The 26,705-nt window shown below is 40.4% G+C and overlaps 2 protein-coding genes across 7 annotated transcripts in view; both read right to left on the bottom strand.

The window, feature by feature from the left end:
- Window positions 1-18,731, bottom strand: part of cdc42ep4b (CDC42 effector protein (Rho GTPase binding) 4b) — a 29,372-nt gene extending 10,641 nt beyond the window's left edge. Inside the window, exon 1 of the mRNA XM_032574421.1 lies at window positions 18,504-18,731. The gene's annotated coding sequence lies outside the window, so the exon portion shown is untranslated. The remainder of the gene's footprint in view (window positions 1-18,503) is intronic.
- Window positions 18,732-22,615: 3,884 nt separating this feature from the next.
- sdk2b (sidekick cell adhesion molecule 2b) overlaps window positions 22,616-26,705 on the bottom strand; it is a 316,443-nt gene continuing 312,353 nt past the window's right edge. For 3 of the 6 annotated variants that reach the window (XM_032574402.1, XM_032574400.1, XM_032574401.1), the window contains exons 45-46: window positions 26,031-26,087; window positions 22,616-24,755 (exon numbers count right to left, since the gene is read on the bottom strand). In XM_032574402.1, coding sequence (XP_032430293.1) covers window positions 24,333-24,755; window positions 26,031-26,087 — 480 coding nt within the window. In that variant the 3' untranslated portion in view covers window positions 22,616-24,332. The remainder of the gene's footprint in view (window positions 24,756-26,030; window positions 26,088-26,705) is intronic. The other 3 variants (XM_032574403.1, XM_032574405.1, XM_032574404.1) reach the window with 1 other exon arrangement.

The following is a 26,705-nucleotide window of genomic DNA, read 5'->3' as shown; positions in this document are numbered from 1 at the left end:
GTCACGTAACAAACACTCAGGTATAACCCTTTACCAGGCAGGTGTTATTTTATTTTATTTTGTCCTTCCCTAGAATCAAAGCTATGTTTTAGAACTAAATGAAACTGGAAATAGATTTAAAACAATTAGAGATATAAATGAATACTAAATAGGACAAACTTAAAAATACAGTAGGAATGAAAACCCAGGTTCCAAATTACAAAAGGTCCGCTGGTAGGAGAACAAAGGGTGCATCATTAAATTTATAAAACCAGTGTTGTATACATTTTCCAATTTCCTACTGCAAACCAGGTGCTGCATTTATTAACATTTAGATGTATTTGTCCAAACATAATATCCATATGCAAAAATAATGGTAAAAATAGTCACTCTCTTTCCTGCAGTGATTAGAGTGTCTAATCACTGCAGGCACTCTGCCTCTCTGCTGGCTAGCAGCTGAACTCATAAACAATTACTGATGTTCATAACACTGAGCAAGCAGCCGTAACTAGCACAAAACTTACTCAACATTTGCTTTATTAGAGATTGATAGAAAAATCAGCTTTAATTAAGATATCTTAATCAAAAATTGTTAGTTTCAAAGGCCCAGATCAGTCCTTTGCAAACTCAAAAATCCAATTAAATAATCCATGAATGCTGCGATACAATTAAGAGGTTAACAGCAACTTGGCAACAGTATTTTATAGAACACTTTAAATATAAAATCAAAGTATAGACAGCGATGTAGTGTCATTCAAAATGAATGTAATTTCTACAACATATCCAGCAATTTATGTGGTTTATTCAGACTGCAGCATAATGAAAGAGCAAGACTTTCTGCAAATAACAGGAAAGTTAAGTTATTTTAATCTTTATATCACCAGATAAAAATAATTCCTGGTCTAAATGATGCTTACAATTCCAATTTGCAGTCACGCTAGAACAAATCAGAGATCAGTTGGCTGAGAACCTTAAGTGATTAGAAATACAACAAAGATGCTTTTTTTAGGAAAATGCAAATAAAAAAAAAACTAAACAAGCGATGTCAAGTTGTCTTTGGAAAGAAAAATCTTAAAAGAAAACAAAATGTACTTTAAGTAATATGTCAGTCATTTAAAATGGACAAATGAAAAAGCACAATCTACACAGAATTGCAACTTTAATTGCTTGAGAAATCCCAGAAATAATTCAACTTTTAAGAAAACTTAAGAAGGATAGCACAGAGGGCCAAGTTTAACTAAACCTCTCCAGATAGGGACAACATAAAATTACTGTAATGCACACTATTCTAGACAAAAGGGTTTGAATAGGGTGATAAAATCTGCTCAAAACATCTATTCTAGCAAATATCACAACAAATCAGAGGTCGAAAGGCCACTAGGATAACACTTCCAGTAGCGAGCTAGTTCGTCCTCCATCTTACATGTAAATGGTTTCAGTTAAACAAGGAGAACAGCGGCAGATTCCAACATTTCATAGTAAAGACTTTAACTGCTTTGAAACATTACAGGCTCGTTGTGAGTGTTTGATTTGTGTGTTAGTGTGTAGTGGATTAGTGTTCAAAGCACCATTGCCACCCAGACAAAGAAACAAAACCACAAATGGATTAACAGTGTTATTTTTAACAGGGCCTGGGCTCTTAACACGTAGAGTAAATGACCCACCTCTCCTAATTTTAACACAAACAACCCTTTCGGCGTCTCTACCAAACAATCCTAACTGCATTCCTTCACTCCATTTAGGTGTTTGCTAGAGATATTGTAATTTTAGTCTTTCAAAATTTTATATTCGGGGCTAAAGGACAACCCTCTGAACACTTCCTTTGTGTTGCCAGCCAAGCTGACCTTTTATGAAGCTGTTACTCCTGCATGGCTGGACCGAGCACTGGGTGGGCTACCACACTGTGCTGGAGACACAGAGGATTTTTGGCTACAAAAAACAAACAGATAAAGTTTTTATTGCTGTTTTCCCACAACACGTCTAAGAAAATATCTATGGGTAAAAAAATACACATCGTCTTTTTCAAAAATCCCAAATAAGGATTAGAAGTTGAGAGGCTTTTTTACTTGTGGGTCAGTATTTGGGATTTTTGTAACACAGATGTTAGCACTGAAAGTACTCAACGGGGCAGCAAAGAGAGGCAAGATTCACTAAATAAAGCCAGCACACTGACAGACGTTCTTTCACCGGGTCCCACATGAAATATATCCAACCCTCATTACAGCTACAGTGGATGGATTGTACTGAACTCTGTGTGTGCACAGGAGTGTACTTGTATAATCATCAAAATCCTTCCACTCAGTCGAGGACAAACCGACCAGTTTCACGCTTGGTACCAGGAGCCAGGATAAGAGCCAAGTGGTTAAATAAATCGTCCAATAGCTGTTGGACAATGCAACAAAGCTGAATTTCTACAGAGGATTGTAGCTTGAAAGAGACAAATTACATAATGCATTGTCGAAGCAAGAATGCCAGAGTCACAGTTGGCTTGTGCTGTAGTACAGTTTGTAGATTTAATTTAGCTACAACAATGGCTACTGTTTCCCTAGAGACAAAAGTCACCAAGAAAGAGACTTTACAGAAATAAAATATGACCCAAAAGATAAGTGATGGGAAGTATGCAAAAGAAGAGCACACACAGCAAGTTTGGTAAAGATCTGCAGGAGGCCTGTCAGTGCGACTGGATGATAAGTGACTGGGTCAACATCTCAACGGCTTCTAGCCTTTTTATCAGCAGCCTCCCCACTGAAGTTAAAACACACAACCACAGCTATAAAAGGCCTCAAGCAGAAAGGCTCGACCAAAATACTGTGTTAATAAACCCCCATGGTGTTAACTTTAATGACACTTTAAGAAACCAACAAAACACTCACTGACAATAAAGAGGCTTTGGTAAAGGGAAGTCAATTTCCCCCTTTACCAATTCATAGCCCTGTATGGTACCCTACCCTTGTTTCCTTCCTCCCCACTTCCATTTTGTCCCATTAAACAAACCATTACACACCCATCTACTAAAACCATTGCGTTTCAGTTTATAAACTTCTGAATAGTCAGCCAGTTTATGACTAATACACAAAAATACTAAAATTCTCTTCACCATCAACATGAAGAATATATTATTTTACAATGAATAAAGGGAAAATTCACTTCACTTTTCTTTAGGGAAAAAGTTATATTGATTATGCTTTGAAATCCACATAGGAATCTGAAAGTGTATCTTGTTTACCACTTTGGGTTGCATTTCAATGTCAAACCTTGGGGTTGGAATCAATGACATCCAACACTTCAGCCAACCAATCATGGACAATAGAAAGACTCTGAGATGGTTTGCACCTCTATTTTGTTCCCCACACACTGCAATTTAATCCCTTCGTGCTTGGACTTTGATCCTGCGAATAAAAAGTTCCACATTAATGTGCTCATACCATTGTAAAGCAATTTAAATTTCCTTAAAATCAGGAATGTTTATAAACTATGGACAAAAATAACTTGAAAAGCATACATTTTAAATTATGCATGTCTATTAAAAATAGTCTACATGGTTTTTTTGTTGTTGTTGTTTTATTACTAAGTGACCTTTGGCAGATACTGTTCAGTGAAGTCAGATACAATTATCTTACAGTGAACTATCAGTAAATTAAAGAAAATTACTTTTAAGAATGGTTTGTCAAGGAGGGTACAGAATGTCTCTAACAAGGCAGTTATGAAGTGAGTCATGGTCAGAACAAAACGTCCGGATTCAGATTGTGCTGTGTATTTGAACTCTGGTGACAAGATATTTGGTCAGTTTGATAGACTTGTATTCTTTTTTGTTTGTCAGCACATTAAATAGATTTCAGTGACCATGATGCCTCTAGTCAAGGTCGTCATCATGATAGTTCAGCACTATTTTGTGAGAAATGTGAGTTAATTAATACCATAGCAATACTCAACAATAATGTTACAATTGCTGAATAGCACCTAATCTTGTGCAGCCTTAACCAGCACTCCAACAGAGAGCATTCTAGTTTACAAAAATGGCCATATCTGACAAGTCCCCAGCCTAAAGATTGAGGTCTAAACACTGCTCTTATTCTGAAAAGCAAATTGTCAGTATAATTGCAATGTTACATCCTTTATTTACATCCCGTGTAGTCCTGTGGACACACATGCTGTGAGCAAGCATGTATTTAAGTTGTTCTGAATGCCAATCTTAATGAATGTTCCTTCAAGCAACCAAAAGGAAATCTCATCTCAGATGCTCGGCTCAGTGGGAAACAGCTGATCGGTGTAATAATTTAATGAGCTATAAATGAACACTGCAGTTAGGTTCATTAAAAGCCAAAATAAGCTCTACAAGTGGTGATTTAACCATTTCAGTGAGGAAAAATAAAAACAATAACACATCCCAGTATGAACCTCTGATTTTTTAAAACCTAAGATAATAAAAAAAGCCCACATTTATTAAACAGTCAAAAAAGGACTTTAAAAAATGCTATGTTTTCAAACAACTCCAGGAATTTTTCATTTATTTAAGTTTTAAAAGTCTGTTTTCCATTTCTGCCTAGTAAAGGATCCCCCCCTCCTGCTTAAGAGTGTTCTGTTCTGTTTCATAATTGGCTTTAATTATTTATAATTCAAATGTTTTTAATTAGTGGCAGGCCTGGACTACATGAAGGCCAATTTAGCTGAGAGCACTTACTAAGGAGTCCTGCAGAATGAGGTTTGGTTTGACCAAAATATTATCTTGATTGGCCATATGTCGCTTCAAACCCATTATCCATAAGTGAGCACTATTAGTGCCCTTGCAGATGTGCAAGACAATAATGCCATACAGAGTCATGCATCCCCAAGGGACCATGAAAGCTGGTGTTTTAGAAGGCTCAGATAACAAACCAGGTGGCTCTTTGATCTTATTTTCTGAAGCTGTGGCATCTTTAATTTCTATGAATAAAAATGAAAAATTGTCCCACGGTACTGACAACCTTAGTTTGCTTTTCTTTTATTTCTAATCATATGTGGTAAACAACCAGACATTTTAAATTACTTCAATGTTCATAACACAACCAATAGCACAGATTATCAAAAATCAGATTAGTCACAGCACTTGAATGAACTGAGACTTTTTTTTCCCCGAATCTGAACTACATGGGTTCCAGCTCTGTGGTTTCACCACCTTACACCTTCGGTTTTAAAAGTAGATGTGTCTGCCCACAGGCCACACCTTAATAACCAAGTAAGGTTGGCCTCTTGTAACTTTGGGACATCCGGGGAAATCTCACTTCAGATTTGCAAAGTGTACACATTCAAAAGAAACTTAAAGTTTGCTAAAGGCTTAAACACACACCTTAGATGAGGGACACAGAAAAACGGCACCTTGCACAGCCTTCAATTGAGTCACAGTAAGGAACTTTTTCTAAGACCATATCAACCAGGAAGCATCAACCAATCAAAAGAGGTCATTTGCACACATATTCAGTTCTGGGCATGTTAGAGACCAATTATTTTAACATGCATATTTTCCAGCTTTGGGAGAAAGTCAGAGTACTCCGAGTAAAACCCAAGCCTGAAAGTGGAAAACCTGCAGACTCCATGCAGAAAAACACAAGAATCTTTTTAATGCATGGTACCAGTGCAATAAATGCCAACATGCAGCCCTTAGAAAATATGTTCTTTTTTAACTAAACAGTCTGCTGATATGCTGTGTATATTCAAGGTTTTTTACAAACCCATCTTATTTCCCAGGATAAAGGCAGTTTCACTCAGAATTATGACATAATAAACATTCATCACTAAACCTTTTGATAATTAATTGTGGATTATTTTAATTAAAAGAGAATAAAGTGATTAACCTTCATGAGCTTGCATTTAGAGACTCCAAAGCGGCTTCATATAAACACGTTTATGAAATGACTTGAAATGGCAGAAAAGCATCTTCCTTAGGAATGATGAATGTTTTGAAATAGATGCTACATTTTGTCTGGACTAATTTCATTTGCTGGCAGAGCAAAATTTAGCAGGCCATTTAAAGTGGAGCGGTGGTGAAAAGCAAGGGATAGTTTTGGCTACAGACTTTGGTAAAAAAAAAAGTAAAATAAAATAAATTACCATAGTTTTGTCACATTGTATATATAGTTAAGCAAGAATTTTGCCAATAATTAAAATATTTTTGGAGACAGACAGATAGCTAGATCCAATCATGTCCGTATTTATGAGATTCAGCAGTTCATCACTGAACTGTACTATTTTCAAAGAAGGAAGTGTTTAAACTATGTGCAAATCATTGCGGTCTGTATTTGTGTACATGTGACACAGCAAGTCACTCCTTTGGGAAACCCAGCTGCTAAAGGGAGGAAATTATGTAATTTTTTTTTTTTTATCTTGACTTGTTATAATGTTACTTCCTCATTAAAAACATTTCTGGAATGTTGCCTTGAATCATTCATGCATGTTTGAGAAATCCTTGAATCTCCCTTGGCAAAGTTATTCAGGGATGCCTAAACACTTGCTCCCACAAAGCGCCAAATATTTTTTACAAAGCTCCAGTCTCCATACAGCTTCCACCTGACTAACGGCAGCAGCAATTAGCAAACTCCTGATGGAACCGTGCGCCTGTTTGTATGATTAGAGGAGCAAGGGACCAATTTTAAGGTGTCAAACTGAAGTCAAATTGCTTTTAAGCCATGTTTGATTGAAACTATAACAGTTACTCAACTGAGCTATAAAATGGCACCATGTGCCTGGAAAATACGCACCCCCCGTTTAAGAGTCACGCAAAAAAAGCTTTTAAGACAAAAAAAAAATCACCTCGCGTTTTACATGCAGTATAATTAAACCCTTCTTTAAGACTTGAGGATTTGTTGGCTGTAAGAGAAAATTTCCAAATCCTAAGCTTTCCTCTGAATCCCAACTTGATTATGTTCAGCAGCTCTCTGATGTCTCATTAGTTGCAGCTTATAATATTTTTTTTTTCTTGTATTAAAGACATTTGAGATACCACTTTGATCCAGCTTTTATTTTCCAGAAAGCTGTGAGCATTCATTGTAATTAATCTAGCAGACTAAATTCACTGGCTGAGATGAGTGTTTAAAGTCCATCAACAGTCATACTTGCACTGCAATGCACATGTTCAAAGGTTGGCACAGATAAGTGGAGATACACACCCTTGTAGTTCCAGTTAAAAAAGAAAAAAGAAAGAAAAAATCTCAAACAAAAATCACAAGGAACAAGAACGAAGAAAAAAAAAAGAACAAACCCTTCTGACACACCCAACACGCACATGTGAACAGGATATCAAAACAATGCACATGCACACACATTCATGAAAGATGAGGGTAAAAGGTGAAACCCTTGATTCACATCCATTAAAACAGAACAACAAAGGCGATCTTTATCTGTTAAGGTATTGTGATTTCACCTCAGTCCATTCACAGAACAGCGCTGCTGACCTGAATATATCCTGCAGAGGCTCAGGGAGGAAGATATGTGAGCCTTTACTCATATAGACTCAATGTTTCTCACAGGATTATTAATCCATCCATCCATCCATCTTCTTCCGCTTATCCGAGGTCGGGTCGCGGGGGTAGCAGCTTCAGAAGGGAGGCCCAGACTTCCCTCTCCCCAGCCACTTCTTCTAGCTCCTCCGGGGGAATCCCGAGGCGTTCCCAGGCCAGCCGAGAGACATAGTCCCTCCAGCGTGTCCTGGGTCTTCCCCGGGGCCTCCTCCCGGTGGGACGTGCCCGGAACACCTCACCAGGGAGGCGTCTAGGAGGCATCCTGACCAGATGCCCGAGCCACCTCAACTGGCTCCTCTCGATGTGAAGGAGCAGCGGCTCTACTCTGAGTCCCTCCCGGATGACTGAGCTTCTCACCCTATCTCTAAGGGAGAGCCCAGCCACCCTACGGAGAAAACCCATTTCGGCCGCTTGTATCCGCGATCTCGTTCTTTCGGTCATGACCCAAAGCTCATGACCATAGATGAGGGTGGGAACGTAGATCGACCGGTAAATCGAGAGCTTCGCTTTTTGGCTCAGCTCTCTCTTCACCACGACGGACCGGTACAGCGCCCGCTTGACAGCAGACGCTGCGCCAATCCGCCTGTCGATCTCCCGCTCCCTTCTTCCCCCATTCGTGAACAAGATCCCGAGATACTTAAACTCCTCCACTTGGGGCAGGACACCCCCCCTGACCCGGAGAAGGCACTCTACCCTTTTCCGGCTCAAGACCATGGCCTCGGATTTGGAGGCACTGATCCTCATCCCGGCCGCGTCACACTCGGCTGCGAACCGCTCCAGCGAGAGCTGCAGATCACGATCTGATGAAGCCAAAAGGACCACATCGTCTGCAAAAAGCAGAGATGAGATCCTAAGGCCACCAAATCGGATCCCCTCAACACCTTGGCTGCGCCTAGAAATTCTGTCCATGAAAGTGATGAACAGAATCGGTGACAAAGGGCAGCCCTGGCGGAGTCCAACTCTCACCGGAAACGAGCCCGACTTACTGCCGGCAATGCGGACCAGACTCTGACACCGGTCATACAGGGACCTGACAGCCCGTATCAAAGGGCCCGGTACCCCATACTCCCGGAGAACCCCCCACAGGGCTCCCCGAGGGACACGGTCGAACGCCTTCTCCAGGTCCACAAAACACATGTAGACTGGTTGGGCGAACTCCCATGCACCCTCCAGGACCCTGCCGAGGGTGTAGAGCTGGTCCAGCGTTCCACGACCAGGACGAAAACCACACTGCTCTTCCTGAATCCGAGGTTCGACTATCCGACGGACCCTCCTCTCCAGGACCCCTGAATAGACCTTGCCAGGGAGGCTTAAGAGTGCGACCCCTCTATAATTGGAGCACACCCTCCGGTCCCCCTTTTTGAACAGGGGGACCACCACCCCAGTCTGCCAATCCAGGGGAACTGCCCCCGATGTCCATGCGACATTGCAGAGTCGCGTCAACCAACACAACCCTACAACATCCAGAGCCTTAAGGAACTCCGGGCGGATCTCATCCACCCCCGGGGCCCTGCCACCGAGGAGCTTTTTAACCACCTCGGCGACCTCGTCCCCAGAGATTGGAGAGCCCAACCCAGAGTCCCCAGGCTCCGCTTCCTCAGTGGAAGGCATGTTGGTGGGATTGAGGAGGTCTTCGAAGTACTCTGCCCACCGGCCCACAACGTCCCGAGTAGAGGTCAGCAGCACACCATCCCCACTATAAACAGTGTTGGTGCTGCACCGCTTCCCCCCCCTGAGACGCCGGATGGTGGACCAGAATCGCCTCGAAGCCGTACGGAAGTCTTTCTCCATGGCCTCTCCAAACTCCTCCCACGCCCGGGTTTTTGCCTCAGCAACCGCCCGAGCCGCATGCCGCTTCGCCCGCCGGTACCCATCAGCTGCTTCCGGAGTCCCACAGGCCAAAAAGGCCCGATAGGACTCCTTCTTCAGCCTGACGGCATCCCTCACCGAAGGTGTCCACCAGCGGGTTCGAGGGTTGCCGCCGCGACAGGCACCGACAACCTTGCGGCCACAGCTCCGATCGGCCGCCTCGACAATGGAGGCACGGAACACGGTCCACTCAGACTCCATGTCCCCCACCTCCCCCGGGACGTGTTCGAAGTTTTGCCGGAGATGGGAGTTAAAGCTCCGTCTCACAGGGGATTCCGCCAGACGTTCCCAGCAGACCCTCACAACACGTTTGGGCCTGCCAGGTCTGACCGGCTTTCGCCCCCACCACCGGAGCCAACTCACCACCAGGTAGTGGTCAGTGGACAGCTCCGCACCTCTCTTCACCCGAGTGTCCAAGACATACGGCCGCAGATCCGATGAAACGATGACAAAGTCGATCATCGAACTGCGGCCTAGGGTGTCCTGGTGCCAAGTGCACATATGGACACCCTTATGCTTGAACATGGTGTTCGTTATGGACAATCCATGGCGAGCACAGAAGTCCAGCAACAGAACACCGCTCGAGTTCAGGTCGGGCGGGCCGTTCCTCCCAACCACGCCCCTCCAGGTCTCACTGTCATTGCCCACGTGAGCGTTGAAGTCCCCCAGCAGAACAAGGGAGTCCCCAGGAGGAGCACTCTCCAGTACCCCCTCTAAGGACTCCAAAAAGGGTGGGTAATCTGAACTGTCGTTCGGCCCGTAAGCACAAACGACAGTCAGAACCCGTCCCCCCACCCGTAGGCGGAGGGATGCTACCCTCTCGTTCACCGGGGTAAACCCCAACGTACAGGCGCCGAGATGGGGAGCAACAAGTATGCCCACTCCTGCCCGACGCCTCTCACCCTGGGCAACTCCAGAGTGGAAGTATGTCCAGCCCCTCTCAAGGAGACTGGTTCCAGAACCAGAGCCGTGCGTCGAGGTGAGACCGACTATTTCTAGCCGGAACCTCTCGACCTCACGCACTAGCTCCGGCTCCTTCCCCACCAGAGAGGTGACATTCCACGTCCCAAGAGCCAGTTTCTGCAACCGAGGATCGGACCGCCAGGGTCCCCTCCCTCTGCTGCCACCCATCCCACACTGCACCCGACCCCTTTGGCCCCTCCCACGGGTGGTGGGCCCATGGGAGGGGGGGCCCATGTTTCCTCTTCGGGCTGAGCCCGGCCGGGCTCCATGGGTAAAAGCCCGGCCACCAGACGCTCGCCATCGTGCCCCCCCTCCAGGCCTGGCTCCAGAGTGGGGCCCCGGTGACCCGCGTCCGGGCGAGGGAACACCAAGTCCAAAGTTTTCCTTCATCATTGGGGTCTTTGGGCTGCTCTTTGTCTGGTCCCTCACCTAGGACCTGTCTGCCTTGGGTGACCCTACCAGGGGCATGAAGCCCCAGACAGCATAGCTCCTAGGATCATTGGGACACTCAAACCCCTCCACCACGATAAGGTGGCAGCCCATGGAGGAGCAGGATTATTAAACTGTAATATAATAGTACCTCTTAGTACAGAGACTATAGTACCTCTGGAACAAACGTCTGGTATGATTTTGTCACTGAGCTGGCTCACAGATTATCACAGTTACACAAACAGTCCTCCTTTGTCTTTGAGAAAATAGCCACCAAGTTTTTTGTTCACATGATGTCAATAAACATTGTGAGTCCATTGGGGAAAAGGCAGAAACTGGTTACTGGATCAAGATATACCAACAGATATATTTTTGAAAATGGCTAAAAACTTTGGTCATACTGTTCGTATAGTCCTTTTAATGAGATGCTAAATCAGTGTCAGAGCAAGAGAGTAACCCATCATGAAGAAAACATATAATCATAATTTTTTTGGACAATGTTGAAAATACACTTATTTTGCCTCCATGTTTTTTTTTATAGCATATTATTCATACTTGAAGGATTGAGTTGCTTTAAATAAGAAATACCCCAGACATTTTTTGTTTAGGTATTTACTTAAAATTTAATAAAATGGCGGAACTTCAAATTATTCATGGAAAATCAGTCTATTGGTTGACGTTTTCCGTGGAGCATATAAAATATTTCAAAGATAATAAAACTATCTAGGCACAATGTTACCTGCTATTGGCTGATGTTTGTAAAGCAGCCAAACGTTAGAGTACCTTTAATTTTCTCTGAAGCTCATTGGCTGTACCCTGAAGATCAGAGATGAGAAAGATGCTATCTATGTGTTACTTTCTGAGGTAGTGGCAGAAACTGTGTGTATTAATGCATATAAAAGTATATTTAGTGTTTGAACTATGAAAGCCATCAGTTATAAGCATTAGATGGGGTCTCACATATTTGGGGATTTTAGCTATACGCAGACAGTCATGGTCTCTCACCTCTGCGAATACGAAGGTTCTTAAGTATAGTGTAATGTAACAATATTTTGAAAATAAAATTCAGCTCCTACATATTCAGTTATTTATGATTATTTGCTTCTGGCCAACCATGTTTCAACAGCACAGCTAATTCTGAAAATCACGCTTTTGATCCACATTGGTCTTACAATTCAAAGTGTTCCCAAATAGATTTAGTGTAAATCCTGTCAAAATAAGATTTATTCTGTTTATTGCTTTTTTGACTTAATATTCTCAAACCAGACTGGCAACCTGTCCAAGGTGTACCCCGCCTCTCGCCCGGAACGTTAGCTGGAGATAAGCACCAGAACCCCCCAACCCCACTAGGGACAAGGGTGTACAGAAAATGGATGGATCAATGGATATTCTCAAACTTTGAGGCTCTTCTAATCCACCTGTAAACATGCTGCACAGTCTAGTCATCCAGTCAAAGCCTGAGGAGATGTCTATATGACTGAGTGAATTAAGGAACTTACTACAGCTGTATAATGATAGTGTATAACGAGATCAGAATTATTAAAGATCTTGTTGATGTCAGTACTTTGACTTTTAGGCTTTCTTTCTGACCTCAGCAGCAACAAATCCAGCAGTTATCTTTTCTAACTGATTTTTTAAAGCTGATAAATTGCTCAGCTTCAAGCATCTGATAAGATGCTTTACATAGAAATCTCACAATTTAGAAAAAGAAAAAAGTCTCCTTTGAGAGTTTTTAGTATGTTTTGTAGCTATGGCAATGTCTCACAAAAATGTAGTACTATAAAGGCTAGATCTGAGAATAAAAATGCAGTTTAAGAAGTTTCCTTTCAACTTCTCAAAACACTTTCGAGACTTAAAAAAAAAAATCCATCCTTGAGTTGGAGCAAAATAATTTAAAATAGTCTCTTGGAAACTCAAGAAACTATGGAATGTAGCAGTGGGAGGTTTGCTAAATTGTTTCTCCTCAAAAGGACTTGGTGAGTAATACTTAACTGCAAAATGTTAAAGAATGAGCCCCAACCCACTGACATTTTTCCTTCCCTCCATGCCATTACCACATGACTGAATGTTCCTTACAAATTCAAAATACCAGAATGAAATGGGTGTTTAAAAGTGTGTTTCTGTGATTTTGCAATACTAAGGGCTTTCAACAAATGAAATACAGACAGGTGTGTCTCCAGATGATTGGCACTGTTGTCATCAGATGCTTTAGAGATTTCAAAGCAGCTTGTGCTGAAACAGCCGTTTACATCAGACTAGGCGACCATCCGGACCGGTTCAACTGCATGCTAAAACACTGAAAGCGATGACTGAAGAAAGTGACGCCAACAAACACTTTGCACAATTCAATCAGGTACTTCTATATACAAACCACTGTGAAGGAGGAGCTAGTTGGTATATTAGAGACAGAAAAACATCCTAATGTTTAGCATTGTAACATTCCTGTTTAACAGGTTACTGTCTTCTACAACAGAGATGCAAATTATAGCAACCAAAACCGGCAAGGATTAGAGGACTGAATGTCAAGTCAAGTTCTTACAGAAAGGGAAAATGAACTTGATCCTTGAGAACAGATTTAAAGTAGTTATGTGTAATGACAGTATGAAGAAACTCCAAGAAATGGCTCAGGTTGCTCTTTAGCGTGTCCAGGCAAAGCGAGTTTAGGCAGCAACAACCAACTAACGCAAGGGAGACACTACAAGGCAATGACTTGTGAGGGTTACCATGAGAAATATTTGTGTTTAGGGAACTTCCAGATTAATCAATGGCTGTCACTTCCTCTTTTATAGTCACTGACTTCAGGACATCTGGATTCAGAATTTTTTTTTTCCTAAGTCACTCACACTTGAAGACATTGACCTTGTGCTGTTCAGAGACAATTTAGACATCCTAAGAAGCTTTTGTTTTAGTTGGTGAACTGAATCCTGTAATAGATAGGAAGCAAGAGCTCAACTTTTTTTAAATCATACTATAATCTATGCCTGGGCAGAACTGCTGTCACAAAGGGTTTTACAAAGTTTTGAAACATTATAATTGCATTTCTTTTTCACCGTTTCAAGTCCTTTTATAAAGATGACGGAAAACTGGCCGAATAAAAAGGAAAATTCTCACTACAGGGACTCTTGCAGGGAACCAAGTTGGTTTTTCTGAGGTAATTATTACCCTTCTATATATACCAGAGTATAGATTGACTAGCTGGGTAGAAATTTACCTCAGAAAAAGATTGAGAGGAAACATAGGTGGCAAATTTGGAAAAACACAGAGCACAACCACCCTATTTCCCACATTGTTAGCCCACCAAAATCACATCAGATAAAGTACTCGGTCTGATGTATGGGTTCACCATTGCTATCAAACAATAACCTTGAAACAACATTGTTAGGATATTTCTCCCTGGTGTACCATAAGGAGTTTGATAGTGGTGGCATTTAAAGAGTTTGCAGTTAAAATTTGTTTGAAAATGATCCCTGGGATGCTGTTTTTAAAAGTGGCAGGTAGCAACAAACGCTTGTGTGTGTTTGCATGCAGCTGGGAGGCAGTTTGATTGAAGACCGGTTACAGGTCTGTGTCCCCTGTGACCTACACCTAAATGCAGTGAAAAGTATTCTCCTGCATTTTATAAGAGAGATACATTAGTATGACACTTGACGAAACTAAAATAGATTCTTTTCATTTTACCTGTCCAACTGAAAAGCTCATGTTGAAACAACCTGGCTTATTTCCAAATTAGACTGAAGCAAATGGAATGAATTGTATCAAACAAATTAAAGAGCTAAAGGAAAATGGGACTAAAACTTTGAAATGATTTAATAGTTACAAAAAAACATGTAATGGAAATTAGTACTTTAAATTTTGAGTGCAATTAGATTTCTTTAGGTCAAGAAAAGATACGGGAAAAAGACAAATATTCTGTACCATTATTTAGCCGCTTATCAATAAGAAATAGCATTTTTTCATTTACCAGGAAAATCTAAAGTGGTTTTTTGGAACACCTGAAATGAGTTGAATTTTTTAAAAATTCAGTTATCAGTTCAGGTTTATACTGCTTTTCATTTCTCTTTCACACTTTTAATCATTGAGGGCCGAGGCATGTTTGCAGCTGTCTGTTGAAAACCAGCATTTCAGGCTTTTAAAATGTTTATTTGCTGATGCACAAATGAAAGCAACCACAATCCTGTGACACCTTAACAGATAATCTACAAATGAGATAATGCTGTGTGTGTAAAGTTCATGCTGCTTTTGGTCACTTCTCTGCGATTCTTTTATTAAATATTTCTCACAATCATCTAACTGTGAAATAATTAAAGTTCAGTTTTACAGAGTAAACATGAAAAGGATCACAGATCTATTAATAGAACAGAGGATTTTAATCCCGAATCCTGCCGTCTTTCCTGTGTTTTGCCTCCCATCACTCCAGAACGAGGATAACAATGAAGTGTGGATCAGTAAAATCCATTTACAGTTTCTTAAAGGTACGTCACTCATTGGACTTTGTAGTGGCACTACCTTAGACAATGTAGTAGATGTGAAAAAGTCATTGGTTATAGTTCTATTGTTGGAAATCACAGCTTTTAAACAAAACAATAAGATCACATTATACATTTCTGTTTAAGTTTTTATATCGTCATATTAGGACATTTTTTACAGTTTTACCAAAGAATGAAAATCACATACCAGCCAACACTTTTTGGAATCAGTGACACAATTTATTTGTCACACATTATCCACAAGAAGCCATTTAAGTACCTGCGATGTATTTAAACAAATTCACAGCGTGCAACTTCACAGAGCGCATGAGAAACTGCCTGAAGTTATGGTTTCCATGAATCTTTGCATGAGCCCAGTACTGTCTGTCTCCAACCCCCACTGCAACACACCTTCTCCTAATATAAAACTGCAGTGACCTCAGTGCAGCGCAGTCAGAGCTGGGAAGGTGGCCAACTTGCTCACAGCAGCAACATCCTCCCCAAGCAAACTCAAACAGCCTTGGCAGCAAAAAGAAGCTACAGTCAGAGATGACACACAGCCATAGTTCCCCCCCGTTCTCTCCTATGACACAACAGATTTTATTGGAGAGACATCTGCCTGCCAGCTGAAAAGAGGCCATAATGTAAGGTAGCTGAAAAAGGCCCGGAGTGTGTGCAGTAACGCAGAGACAGGAAGGATGATCCCTGGTTTCTGGTTTTTATGACACAGAGTTGTTATTTCTGGATAATAAATGATTCATCAAACAAAGTGAACACTACTGACTGACCTGAAGGCTGTTGTTAAGGCGTGGTTAAACATTTGTATGTAAGAGGAAGTCAGAGGAGTTGTGCATGGCCCATTAGTTTATATGTCCAGTTGCCCATGGAGACAATTTAACCATGAACAGAGAGAGGTAGCGACTGGTGAAAAGACACCAATAATGACACAGAGCAGTGTTAAGTAGTTCTGGACTTTACGGTTAGTCTACACTGCTTTTAACAACAAGAGGTACTTTGAATGTATGTGTACTATAGTGTTGTCTATGAAAACATTTTGCAGCTCATCAGACAAAACGACCAAAGGCAAACACAAAGAAACTCGCTAATGGTCCAGGGGTTTAAAAAAAGGTAGACTCCCAGAGACTTTACAGTGCTCTGCTGTCTCACAAACCAGCCGACGAGTAATAATGTTACATAACTTTCAGTGAGGGGAAACTGATGCTCAGGGAATACATCTGTCCCAACTATGATTAAATCATATCCTGTCCTGGAGCTGGAAATAGTTTTTGGGACAAAAATTCCAAGGTATGTGCCCCAGTTTCAACTATTTATTAAATAAGATGGTTATTAGTCATATAGAACATATTTATCTACATGTTTGTGGACTTGTCCTTCAACTAAGGGTTCCAAATGTGAAATACACCACATTTATTATGTAATGTACTTATTCATTCAATCTGCTTGTTGTGTGTCTGAGCTTGGATCAAAATCTGACAATTACTTGACTTCCAGTTTATATTATATTATAATGTATACATTATTTCTTTTTGGCAGGTATAAAAATCTCCTGATTTTATCATTTTGAGCAAAAATACATTTGATGTTTATTGCATCAACATTGTCCATACTAAAGTTCAAGTGTTTAGTATGAACAACATTTTACCTTTTTGCTCTCCATAGTTAGGAGAGCTGTAGCATTCAGTGATTTAATTAATGAGACTACCTGCCAAGATAGCTAGCCTTGAACCTGCTGCTTAACAAATATGGCAAAGACTTCTTGTAGATATAAATAAATAGTGCCTTCCTTCAACCAGCTGACCAGCGGTGTGCAGCAGCCGGTTGGGAGTGGGTGGTTAACTTATTTGACAAATTAACTCATGTTTTTTTGTTTGTTTGCTTTTTAGCCCAGGCAAAGTCCATATTTCACCAGATGTCAATATTTTTAGTCTTGACGTCCAAATTTACCAATATTGTATAGATGGAATGTCTTTCTGTCTCAAGGGAAAATACACAAACGTGACCTTTTGGGCTGAATAAAGGGGCCATTGCCAGTGAGTAATTTAATCTAATCACAAAAAGGCTGCTACAGAGTTAATGCCATCAAAAATCTGAAATCAGACAAATTTTGGTGACTTTGGTGAAAGCTTCAGAATATCTAAGTACAATGCTCTAATTGTTTTGAAAGACAACTTTAAAAAAATTACAACATATCTTGCTCTGCCCTAAACAGCTTTTTTACTGATTTACTGATTTCTCAGCCCATCACATGCCTATTTCAACATCCTCATCCCAATTCAAATTGACATGGAGATGGTCCAAAGTGGGATTGTCCAGGCTTTTATTCCTATTTGAAGCAAAACAGCTGTGAGTAAAATATGAGCTTTAGATGTTTCACAATTTTGAAAAAAATTCCCTTTTTAAAAAAAAACTAAAACTCATAAATAATGTCTCTAAATACAGAAAATAACAAATTTGTATCATAAACAAAGATTTTACTAACCTGAGCAAAAAACGTTTGAGCTACATGATTTTAGCATAATTCAAGTTATTTAATGCTCTTTTAGATTAAATTGCTTATTTTGACATCAAAACCTCCTGAAGGTTTACCTAGTGCACCACTGGTGTGTTTGGCAATCTGACCTGTGTGAATTAAAGTTCTCTCACTCTCAGGCACCTTTGGTCAAGAGGAGCCCAAGAGGAGCTGAAAAGTTTACTTGTACCTTGGACAAGTTTATTGGCCCTTTCCAAGCGAGGCAGTATGCCAAAGCTAATCAGAAAAGCAATGCGACATTTCAGAAGAGATAACCTCTAAGAAACGAAAACAAAAGTTGTTTGGGTGAAGAATGTACAATATTATGTCCACACACAGAATGAAATACTTGTTAAGTTTCACGTAAAACCAATGAATAACAAATGCCCACAAAAAGGAAAATAAATGTGAGGACGTTTTTTTAATAGATACCAAACTTTTATCAGCCAGATTGGCGATGAAGGACAGAGAGGACGCCAGAGGGGCTCATTGTTTGGTCCTCCATATGGGACAAACATGATCCCGATGAGAATGCCAGGCGCTGATTGTCCACAGGGAACATTTGAGATTCAAATGAGATGCAGATCTCAGACCGCTGGGTTTTAGTTCAACCTCCGTTCCTAACTTTAAGCTTTGCAAAAAAGGGCACGAAACCAAGAGTGGGCCACCAAACCAAGTCATTACAAAGCAGCACTCTCCCCAAACAAAGCAAAATTAGAAAGGTTAGTGCGCAGTCAGCTTCTAAAGCATGAGCTACACATTATGGAAAGTTACCTTTCTCCTTCAGCTTCCAGGCGTACAAAAAGTTCAAGGCAGTATTCCCTTTCAACTTTCCGTAAACACGAAGTAAAACTGCGAGCAGTAAGTTGTCAGAAGTCTCGTTTAGTTTCCTCAGAGGAGAAAAGACACCAGAGTTGTGTCAGGGTTACGGTCCCCTCTGTGTGTGCGTGTGTGAGCGTGTGTTTGCTCCAACGTCCGTTTACTCCGCATCTGCGAAGCACACAAAGCGGCCTCCTCTCCCCTCAAAGAGCACCACCCCCCCGCTAAGATTTAAAGGCACAGCGTCCTATTTAGCCACAATACATAACAATAGATCAACTTCAACTTGGTGGGTGATGGGGCTCCTACTTTAAATATAGTGCCTGTCTACTTATCTTAGGGCAAGAATAATACTTCTATTCGTCCCACTCCATTATATCATGTTAACATCTTAGAAATGCCACAACACAAGCACATATAACCAAATAACTGCTACATGTTGTACAAAAGAGCCTGGATCTGGATGGACTAATGTTGTATGGCTCTACACTTGGTGTGTCATAGCTGCAGAAGAAAATGTTTCTTCCGCAGCTTAGATATGGGAACAATAACAGCTGTTAGTACAGGTTAATAAACAAATCTGGTTATCAAGAATGTTCGGCAAAAATAGCCATTATTAAAAAAAATCAAGTCCCATTTGTAGTCTTCTAAAAAGGGACACAGCAAACATATGGAAGAAGATGCTCTGCTTTTTGCCTACATGCTTTGTGTTAAAGAAAACCACATCACAATAAAAAGTGGTGGTGGCAGCATCATGCTTTGGGGAGATGTTTCTTCAACAGGGTCAGAGAAACCGGTCAGAAAAATGGAGCTAAAATCCTTCAAGGGAATGCCATCAAACCCTTCAAAGGGTTAAGGGCATGAATATGTTTTTAAGCACACTATGCTTCATCAGGTGTAAGTTTTTTTTTTGTTGTTGTTATTCTAGCTGTATTAAAAGCTGGCTGCCACAGTAAGTGTGGGAGACATAATGTCATGAAATCTCCAGTTATTTTGGAGAGTTCACAGATTGGGTTGTAGAAATGCCTATTGTTTTTTTTTTTGGTTTGTTTGTTGTATTTTTTACTCTAAGCAATCATATACCATCGAGTGTGTAAAAAATATTAAGACCCTTTTTTTAAACAGCATGTGTTTGAGTGGTTAAAACAACCATCTGGTCGTCAGGTGTGAACCTTAACCCGAACTTTACTGTTCGCCATCTGTCTCTCAGATTTTTTCCCATATGTTAATATTGTTATAGATCTTATAAATGATGAGCCAATTAGTGGCAAAAAGTTTAATGAGATTCTCTGCATCTTGGTGCGTTTCCGCTAGAACAGAACTTTGATGGTCCCTTTCCGTGAAGCAGTCTTTTTTCCTTTATTGCTTCCTTGTGTGGTTTTTGTACCCAGTGCTTTGCTTATTGCCTGGGATTCTACAATAAAAAAAATACACAAAGTATATTTTTGTCTAATGGAAACCCCTCAGATTAGGTCACACTGTTACTACACAAGAAAATGCTCCATGTAACAGTTTTTGTAATTTATATCACAAATCTGAGCTGCCTCGAATCCCTTAATGACCCTTTTTTTGGTGTAAACTACCTTCAAATTGCAGGGAAAGTGGGCGAGAGGGTTCATTCCAAAAACCTGGAAATAATTCTAGCATAATGTACATTTATTGCATAAACAATTTATACTGCTGACAAACAGTACATTAGAAAGGACAGTGGGAGGGAACTCCTTTTACACAAAATACTATCCTTTCACCAACTACCAGTATATCCTCTTCAAATCCCTAACCCACCCTGAGTGAAACTGACAAATGAGGCAATTTAATTCATGGCTTCAAAGTCCTTTGAACTACACCTTCTGTCTGAATGCCTTAATATTCCAACTGTGGGCTCTCAAAGCTCATCATGGCTATTGAGTGCCCTGGGCTCCCTTTTAAAGAGGGACCACCAGCTCATTCATCCATTGCCTAAAAGGGGGTAGAAACAGGGAAAAGGAGACAAATATTTTCTGCAAGCTGAACACCTCTTGAGTACAATTCCACAGACAGAGAGAAATTTCCCATGTGTTTTCAAAAAAGGGGATTAGCGCTCTGGAAGCTCTCGTTCCAATTCCCTGTTCCATCCTATCCCATCTAATCTCCTCTTTTCTCATGCCTGTGTGTTTAGTGGGTTAGCCCTGGATCAAGTGACTGACTGTGATCCAATTAGCATCTAGCAGCATCTGACACTCTGCATGTGTCTGATTTAGATGTATGTGTTGAGCGCTTCCGAAATAGCATCCAAGACATTCCTCATGCTTTACAGACAAAAAATTCCTCATGTTTTATATTGTTGCATCTAACATTTTCAAATCTTTTTTTTTTTTTTGGCTAAAGATTATATTGAACTAATGAGTCGTGCTTATCTAGGAGCACAGAACAACTTGACAGGGACATTTGTAAGCAGATAACGGGATTTTACATCATCTGCACCGATCCATTTTAACGGTTACTTGAGTAACGGTCAACAGTCAGGTTGTATTTGATCAGCTAATTAACTATAGACAGATCAAGTGCATTCACAGAAATTGGTCACACAAGTAGTGTGGGGCTTTGAGCACTCTCAGATTTCTACATTTTTCTTTTTTTTAAATTGAACATTAGAGTGAATGTACAGTATATGGAGAAGATTTGCAAAACTAGAACAGTTAAACTTCAGTTTTTACTGCCATTTGAATACAAAAAGCAGCTTTTATAGTTAGATTTTCATAATAGTATGTGGAAATATATTTTTTTAGCTTTTCAAATGCATTGTACACCTGGATAGTACAGAATGACTGATTACACAACTTGTTCACATTCTGATGAATCACAATTTTCAGTAAACTTTATGGGAACTACTAAACTAGAAAGTGCATTTTTACTCCAACTGGAATTCATGTTATTTCAACTACAATATGGGTGTGCGTGTGTGAGTGAGGGTGTGGGTGGAGTTAATCGTTTTGCACATCATGACTTTGAAATTTCTGCCTGTATTGATTTGAAACAGCTGGATTTATGCTAAGATTCAGGTACAGACAGAAATTAGGTTTCTTAGGGCTAACTACAAACGTATGACATTCATTTCAACAAGAAATGTTGGAAATCATCTTAAATTTTACTTTCATTTTACAGCTATGCAAAGCTTTTTTGCTGATACCACATAATGTCCCAATACAGTTCGCAGCTTAACATCACAAAAGATAAAAGCCGTATAGGGTGTGAACACTTTTACAAGGCATTGTATTAACATGATTCTGTTTGGTGACAACAAGTAGATGAGAGCAGATTAAGCACCCTCAATCACGATGTGATTATGTTGAACAAGCAGCAAAGACAACAGACTGTTGGTGGATTTCTTGCTGCATTAGGTTTTGATTTAGCTCAGCACACCACATACGGAATTGCAATGTTTGAAATGAGATTAAATATACTCACCACAGTAACAGTGTTTACATCCGTGTCTAACTGGCAGTCACAAAAAAAATATACATAAAAAAATATAACTTTAGTTATATCCTGCCTTACTATTTTACTAATAGTAAGCCATGATATGGCTACTGCTGTCACCAAGTTTCTTTTCTTTGCTTTTTTTACCATGTGGAGAAAAAAAATCACATTTTGAGGAATGTGGCCTGCTGAGGCAACAGAGTCTGCTGTAGTGTGTATGTTGCAGCAAAAGTTGAAACATGAACAACTTGAAAAAATTATGACTTTTCAGCCAGGACCGTATCATGTCTTAGCATTCTAATGTGATTTGTTTGATGATCGAAATAACTTGTTTTTTTAAGCAATTTTGCAGCACTAGTGCCCTTTACTTTCAGTATTTACAGGAATTTGGCAGAGATAGATGGGGAAAGCATGCAGCAAAATTTAGAAAGCAAGAAATCAGACCCTGGACTGCTGAGTCGAAAATTATTAAAACAGAAATGAGAAAATCTATATTAAAAAATTATCACTCATAAGGCAAATAATTAAACTTTTAGGACTCAAATTGTGGAAAGGTTATGTTTGTGTTGCATTTGTTGTAGATTTGTGGAGCTGAAAAAAAGACGGTATAACATTGAAAAATAATTTATTTCAGAAATGTACTGTGATAATATATTCATTCAGATTCTGCATGATAAGCTTTTGTTGCGTACAATGAAATCACCCCACATTAAAACTTAAAATAAAACCTAAAAGGAAAAAGTAGATGACAGTCTTTTCTCTTTTTGAACTATGGTAACTAGCAACACATCACCGAGTCTTCACTATAGCGTTGTAAGTTCGCCTCACAGGTGGCCAGACGTGGCCCACCCTTCTGCGGCAAAGCTCCAGGCAGGTTTAAAGCTGCAGGACGATCCGTTTATACACAGACTTACAGTGAATGATCTGTAAAGCTTGACGTACACATAGTGTAATCATTCGCGCGCACGCCCATGCACCCCTGCACACACACACACACGCTTTAGAGCAAAGTCACACCTGGATAGTACAGAATGGCTGATTACACAAAAGGGAGAGAAGTGAGGCAATTCAATGACATCATCTGTTGAACAGGCTCAGTGCTGCCCAGCGATAGTGATCAGTGGCAGAAACAAAAACAGTTTTAGCAACAAGGTGAGGAGATAAAAATATTTCTCCCCCCCCCTTTTTTTTTCTTAACAAAGTCACACTTAAGCACTTCCAGCAGATGTGTCCACACAGTTTCAAAACTTAAACTCGGAGGCTGAATATCAAAGCATTTCAGTAGATTGAGACTGATGTGTTTATACTAGAGCCAGCCAAGGGGCCAAACGTGAAAAATGGGTTGTGTATGCAGAGAAGATTCGAAGCCCCCGCCTTGCCCATCTGTTGGGAGTAAAAGGAGGCTCTCGTAGCCCACGGAGGAGGGCGCCGCGAGTGGTGTGGTCACAACTGGTGCCAGATGTCATAAATAAGCCATTAAGACAGTTTTGTCCCACTAGAACACTCTCACAAAGAGACGTGAACCTTTTCAGTTAAACAGACATACACTCATTTCATAGATCTGGAGGGTCTCTCAGGCACAGCAGAGCCACCTTTGGCCCAATGTAACAAAATGCTGTTTGACTTTTCTGTGTGTGTGTGCTCTCAGACTGAAGAGTTGGTTCCACAGTAATGCAGATTTATGTCCTGAATGTCCACTGAAAATGTTCCAGGACAACACGTGAAACTTTGTGTCAGTTTGGTGTTTAGTTCCATTTTGTATCCTTCATATTTTGTTTTCACATGGAGACAAATTGAGTTTTTTCTCTTCATCGCGAGTTTCCATCAATGAAGCTGATTTTGTCCACCGACTCAATTTTGTCTTCTCGGTATCTCCACTATATATATGCAGTATATATATTTATATATATATAATTAATATATATATATAGATAGTAAATGTTTTTGTGTTTTCAAAGACTGGTGACTTTGTACAGAGGTTACTGATAAATGCGTTTCAAAAAAGCAAAAAAAAGTAAGTCATGCAAGTTGTTCAGTGATTAAAATAACTGCGGACATGTCTTATGAATCGGTGAAAGCAAAAACTGAGTCTACAATGGCACACTTCCACACGCTAAACAAGAATAGGTGCTTTGAAAAGTCTGTTTATCCAAAAACAAAAGAAGTAACATGAGAGCAAATGAAAACTTAAATTGTCCACAATGAAGAATGTAAGAGGCGAGAGACGGCTGAGATCGATTTATCAGGCTGATTTTGCATTTTCCGATGCCGTGTTGTTCAACACGTATTGATGCTTCCAGAAAGTTTGGTCCTTTTCAGCATTTTTCACACAAAGGAGGAGAAGCCAGCAATAGGAGCCCGTGATCCAGGGGCCAGGCTGCTGGGGGGCCTGTAGAGGGTGTTGTGCTGGCTGGAGGTGTTAGAGCTCTGCTGGGAGGGGGTGGGAGTCCGACTTCCTTTGGGCCTAAACAGGTTGCCTTGACCCTGAGGTTGACCCTGGGCCTGTTGAGGCTGAGGGCTGGGTGAACTGAGCTGCGGTGGCAGTGGGGGTAGCGGGGGCAGTGGTGGCGGGGCATGGTGCTCCGGGTCTCCCGACTCAGACTCAGTGAAGCTGTAGGCCTGCGCTCGAGATATTCCCTTCTGCTGGCGGCGCCAGGAGTTGTAGTAGGTTGGGTCGCTTATGTAGTGGTTGACAAAAGAGTGGGTTTTCTGTCGGTTTGGGTCTACCTCGTACTCACTGTCGCTGCCCTGAAAGACAAAACAGAGATGGTGTCCTGAGTTAACATAATTTTATTTTTCATTGTGGACAATTATTATGTTGATGCTGTATAAGTAGCTTTCAATAAATCAGAATATCGTCAAAATTATTTTTCCATTTAGTTAAAATAGCAAAACACGTATTATATGCAAATTCTTCACACATAGAGTGATAATATTTTAAGTTTCTTTCTGGTAACTTTGATCATTAAGACTTAAAGTTAGGACAAATCAAATTTCTGTTTCACTGAAAACTATAGTTTAGACAGAGTTGTCACCATACTGTATGTTCTATTGACCATGCGGTGCATGCACCGCATGGTCAACAACACTGGCAGATGACATTTCTCCCCAAATCATCAATGACTGGAAAATTCACACTAAACCTCAAGGATTTGTATGTGTGGTGGCTCTTGAAGAACTAGCTCTGGCTACAATCAACAACTCAGGAATATCCTCAACTTCCTAAAAGGGCTTTGCTTTACAATCCTCTGTAGGTCGTCCCTGTTGCGCCTTTCCCGACCACGTCATTTTCTTCATTTAAACTTCACATTGATTTCTTTGGCAACTTTTTGGGACTTACAGTATGTTCCTTGTGGAATAACTGTCAGTGGGAAAACTTTTACGTAATCATTTCTCCCTGTGATTATATAGGCCATGACATACAACATTGGTCTGATGTGATGTTATAGATGTATTTTAAAAAAGTGGTTTTGTTCAATAACTTTAGGCCATAATCATCAACCCAACAGAAATGTGCCACTCTATTTACAATAAATCTGTAAAATATGACTTTCTCTTTTTGATCTGAATAACTAATAATAATAAAAAAGAGTCTTCTAATTTATTGGGACGTACTTGCACATTACAACAACTTTCCTGTGTGATTCCGAGTCATCCCTTTCTAAACATCAAACACACATGCAAATGTGCTTAGGGAACAACACGACACAAGTACACATGGACAAAATGGTCAACAATTACCAAAAGCATGACTGCAAAAAAACAGAAGCGTGCACAGTTAATAGACCATCAATACAAAATGGAGAAGGTCAGTTTGTCTAAAGGAGTAACCAATCAGTTGAGCTTTTAGGACAGAAGCTCTGTGTAGCCACACCTCACCAGAAAGAAACATGTTTTGCTGTTAAATGATTAAACCCACAATAAAAATGAGAGTCTGGGGTTAAGGAGTGGATGGAGGCCACTTTGGAGCCATTCACCTACACGGCTACAAACATTAAAAGCAGGCAGGTATGGGAACCTCACCAAATGCAGTGGAAGTGTATGTAGGCCACCTGTCCCATATGAAAACACCAGCGCCTCCTATGGGTGAACAAAACAATGGGTTTTACAGTACATCACCGTAACAGAATGGTTAAAATGGCCAAGTCATGATGATGATGACATCAAAGCAGAATACAGTACTGTACAAAAGTTATTTTCGTATCAACATGTTTTATTCAGCAAAATGGTTCAAGTGCTAAACTGTTGCTAAAACTTTGGTTGGTAAACGATCTGTGCATCCACCAACTTTAGCACCAAAACATGATGCAATCTTGAATTGCCAGAAGCTGTGAAATTAGTGAAAGAGACCAACAACAAATATTCTGAGTCACATGTTTAAATCATTTGAACTATTGGTCCAAATACTTTAAGATAACGTCAGTTTGAGATATTCTAATAGTATTAGTATTAATAGTTGGAATAGATATTCCAACTATTGTTTGTAAATCTAGTTAGTAGTGATTTGCATAGCTCCTGTTTAGGACTATATTTTTTTAAATGCAATGTCATAGAGTTATTTAGTTACTAATGCTTTTTTTTTTGCTAAGTTTGTAAATGGCTTTTGAAGCCGAGTTTATAAGCCCCATTGGGTCTTTTTAAAGTCACAAACTTGTATTTCTATCATACTTAAAATGGTTTACGTAACTCCAGTTGTGG

This window comes from Xiphophorus hellerii, chromosome 10 (genome assembly GCF_003331165.1).
Source record: "Xiphophorus hellerii strain 12219 chromosome 10, Xiphophorus_hellerii-4.1, whole genome shotgun sequence".
NCBI lineage: Eukaryota > Metazoa > Chordata > Actinopteri > Cyprinodontiformes > Poeciliidae > Xiphophorus > Xiphophorus hellerii.
The sequence above is the reverse complement of the archived record's forward strand: the minus strand, read 5'-3'. Positions and strand labels throughout refer to the sequence as shown.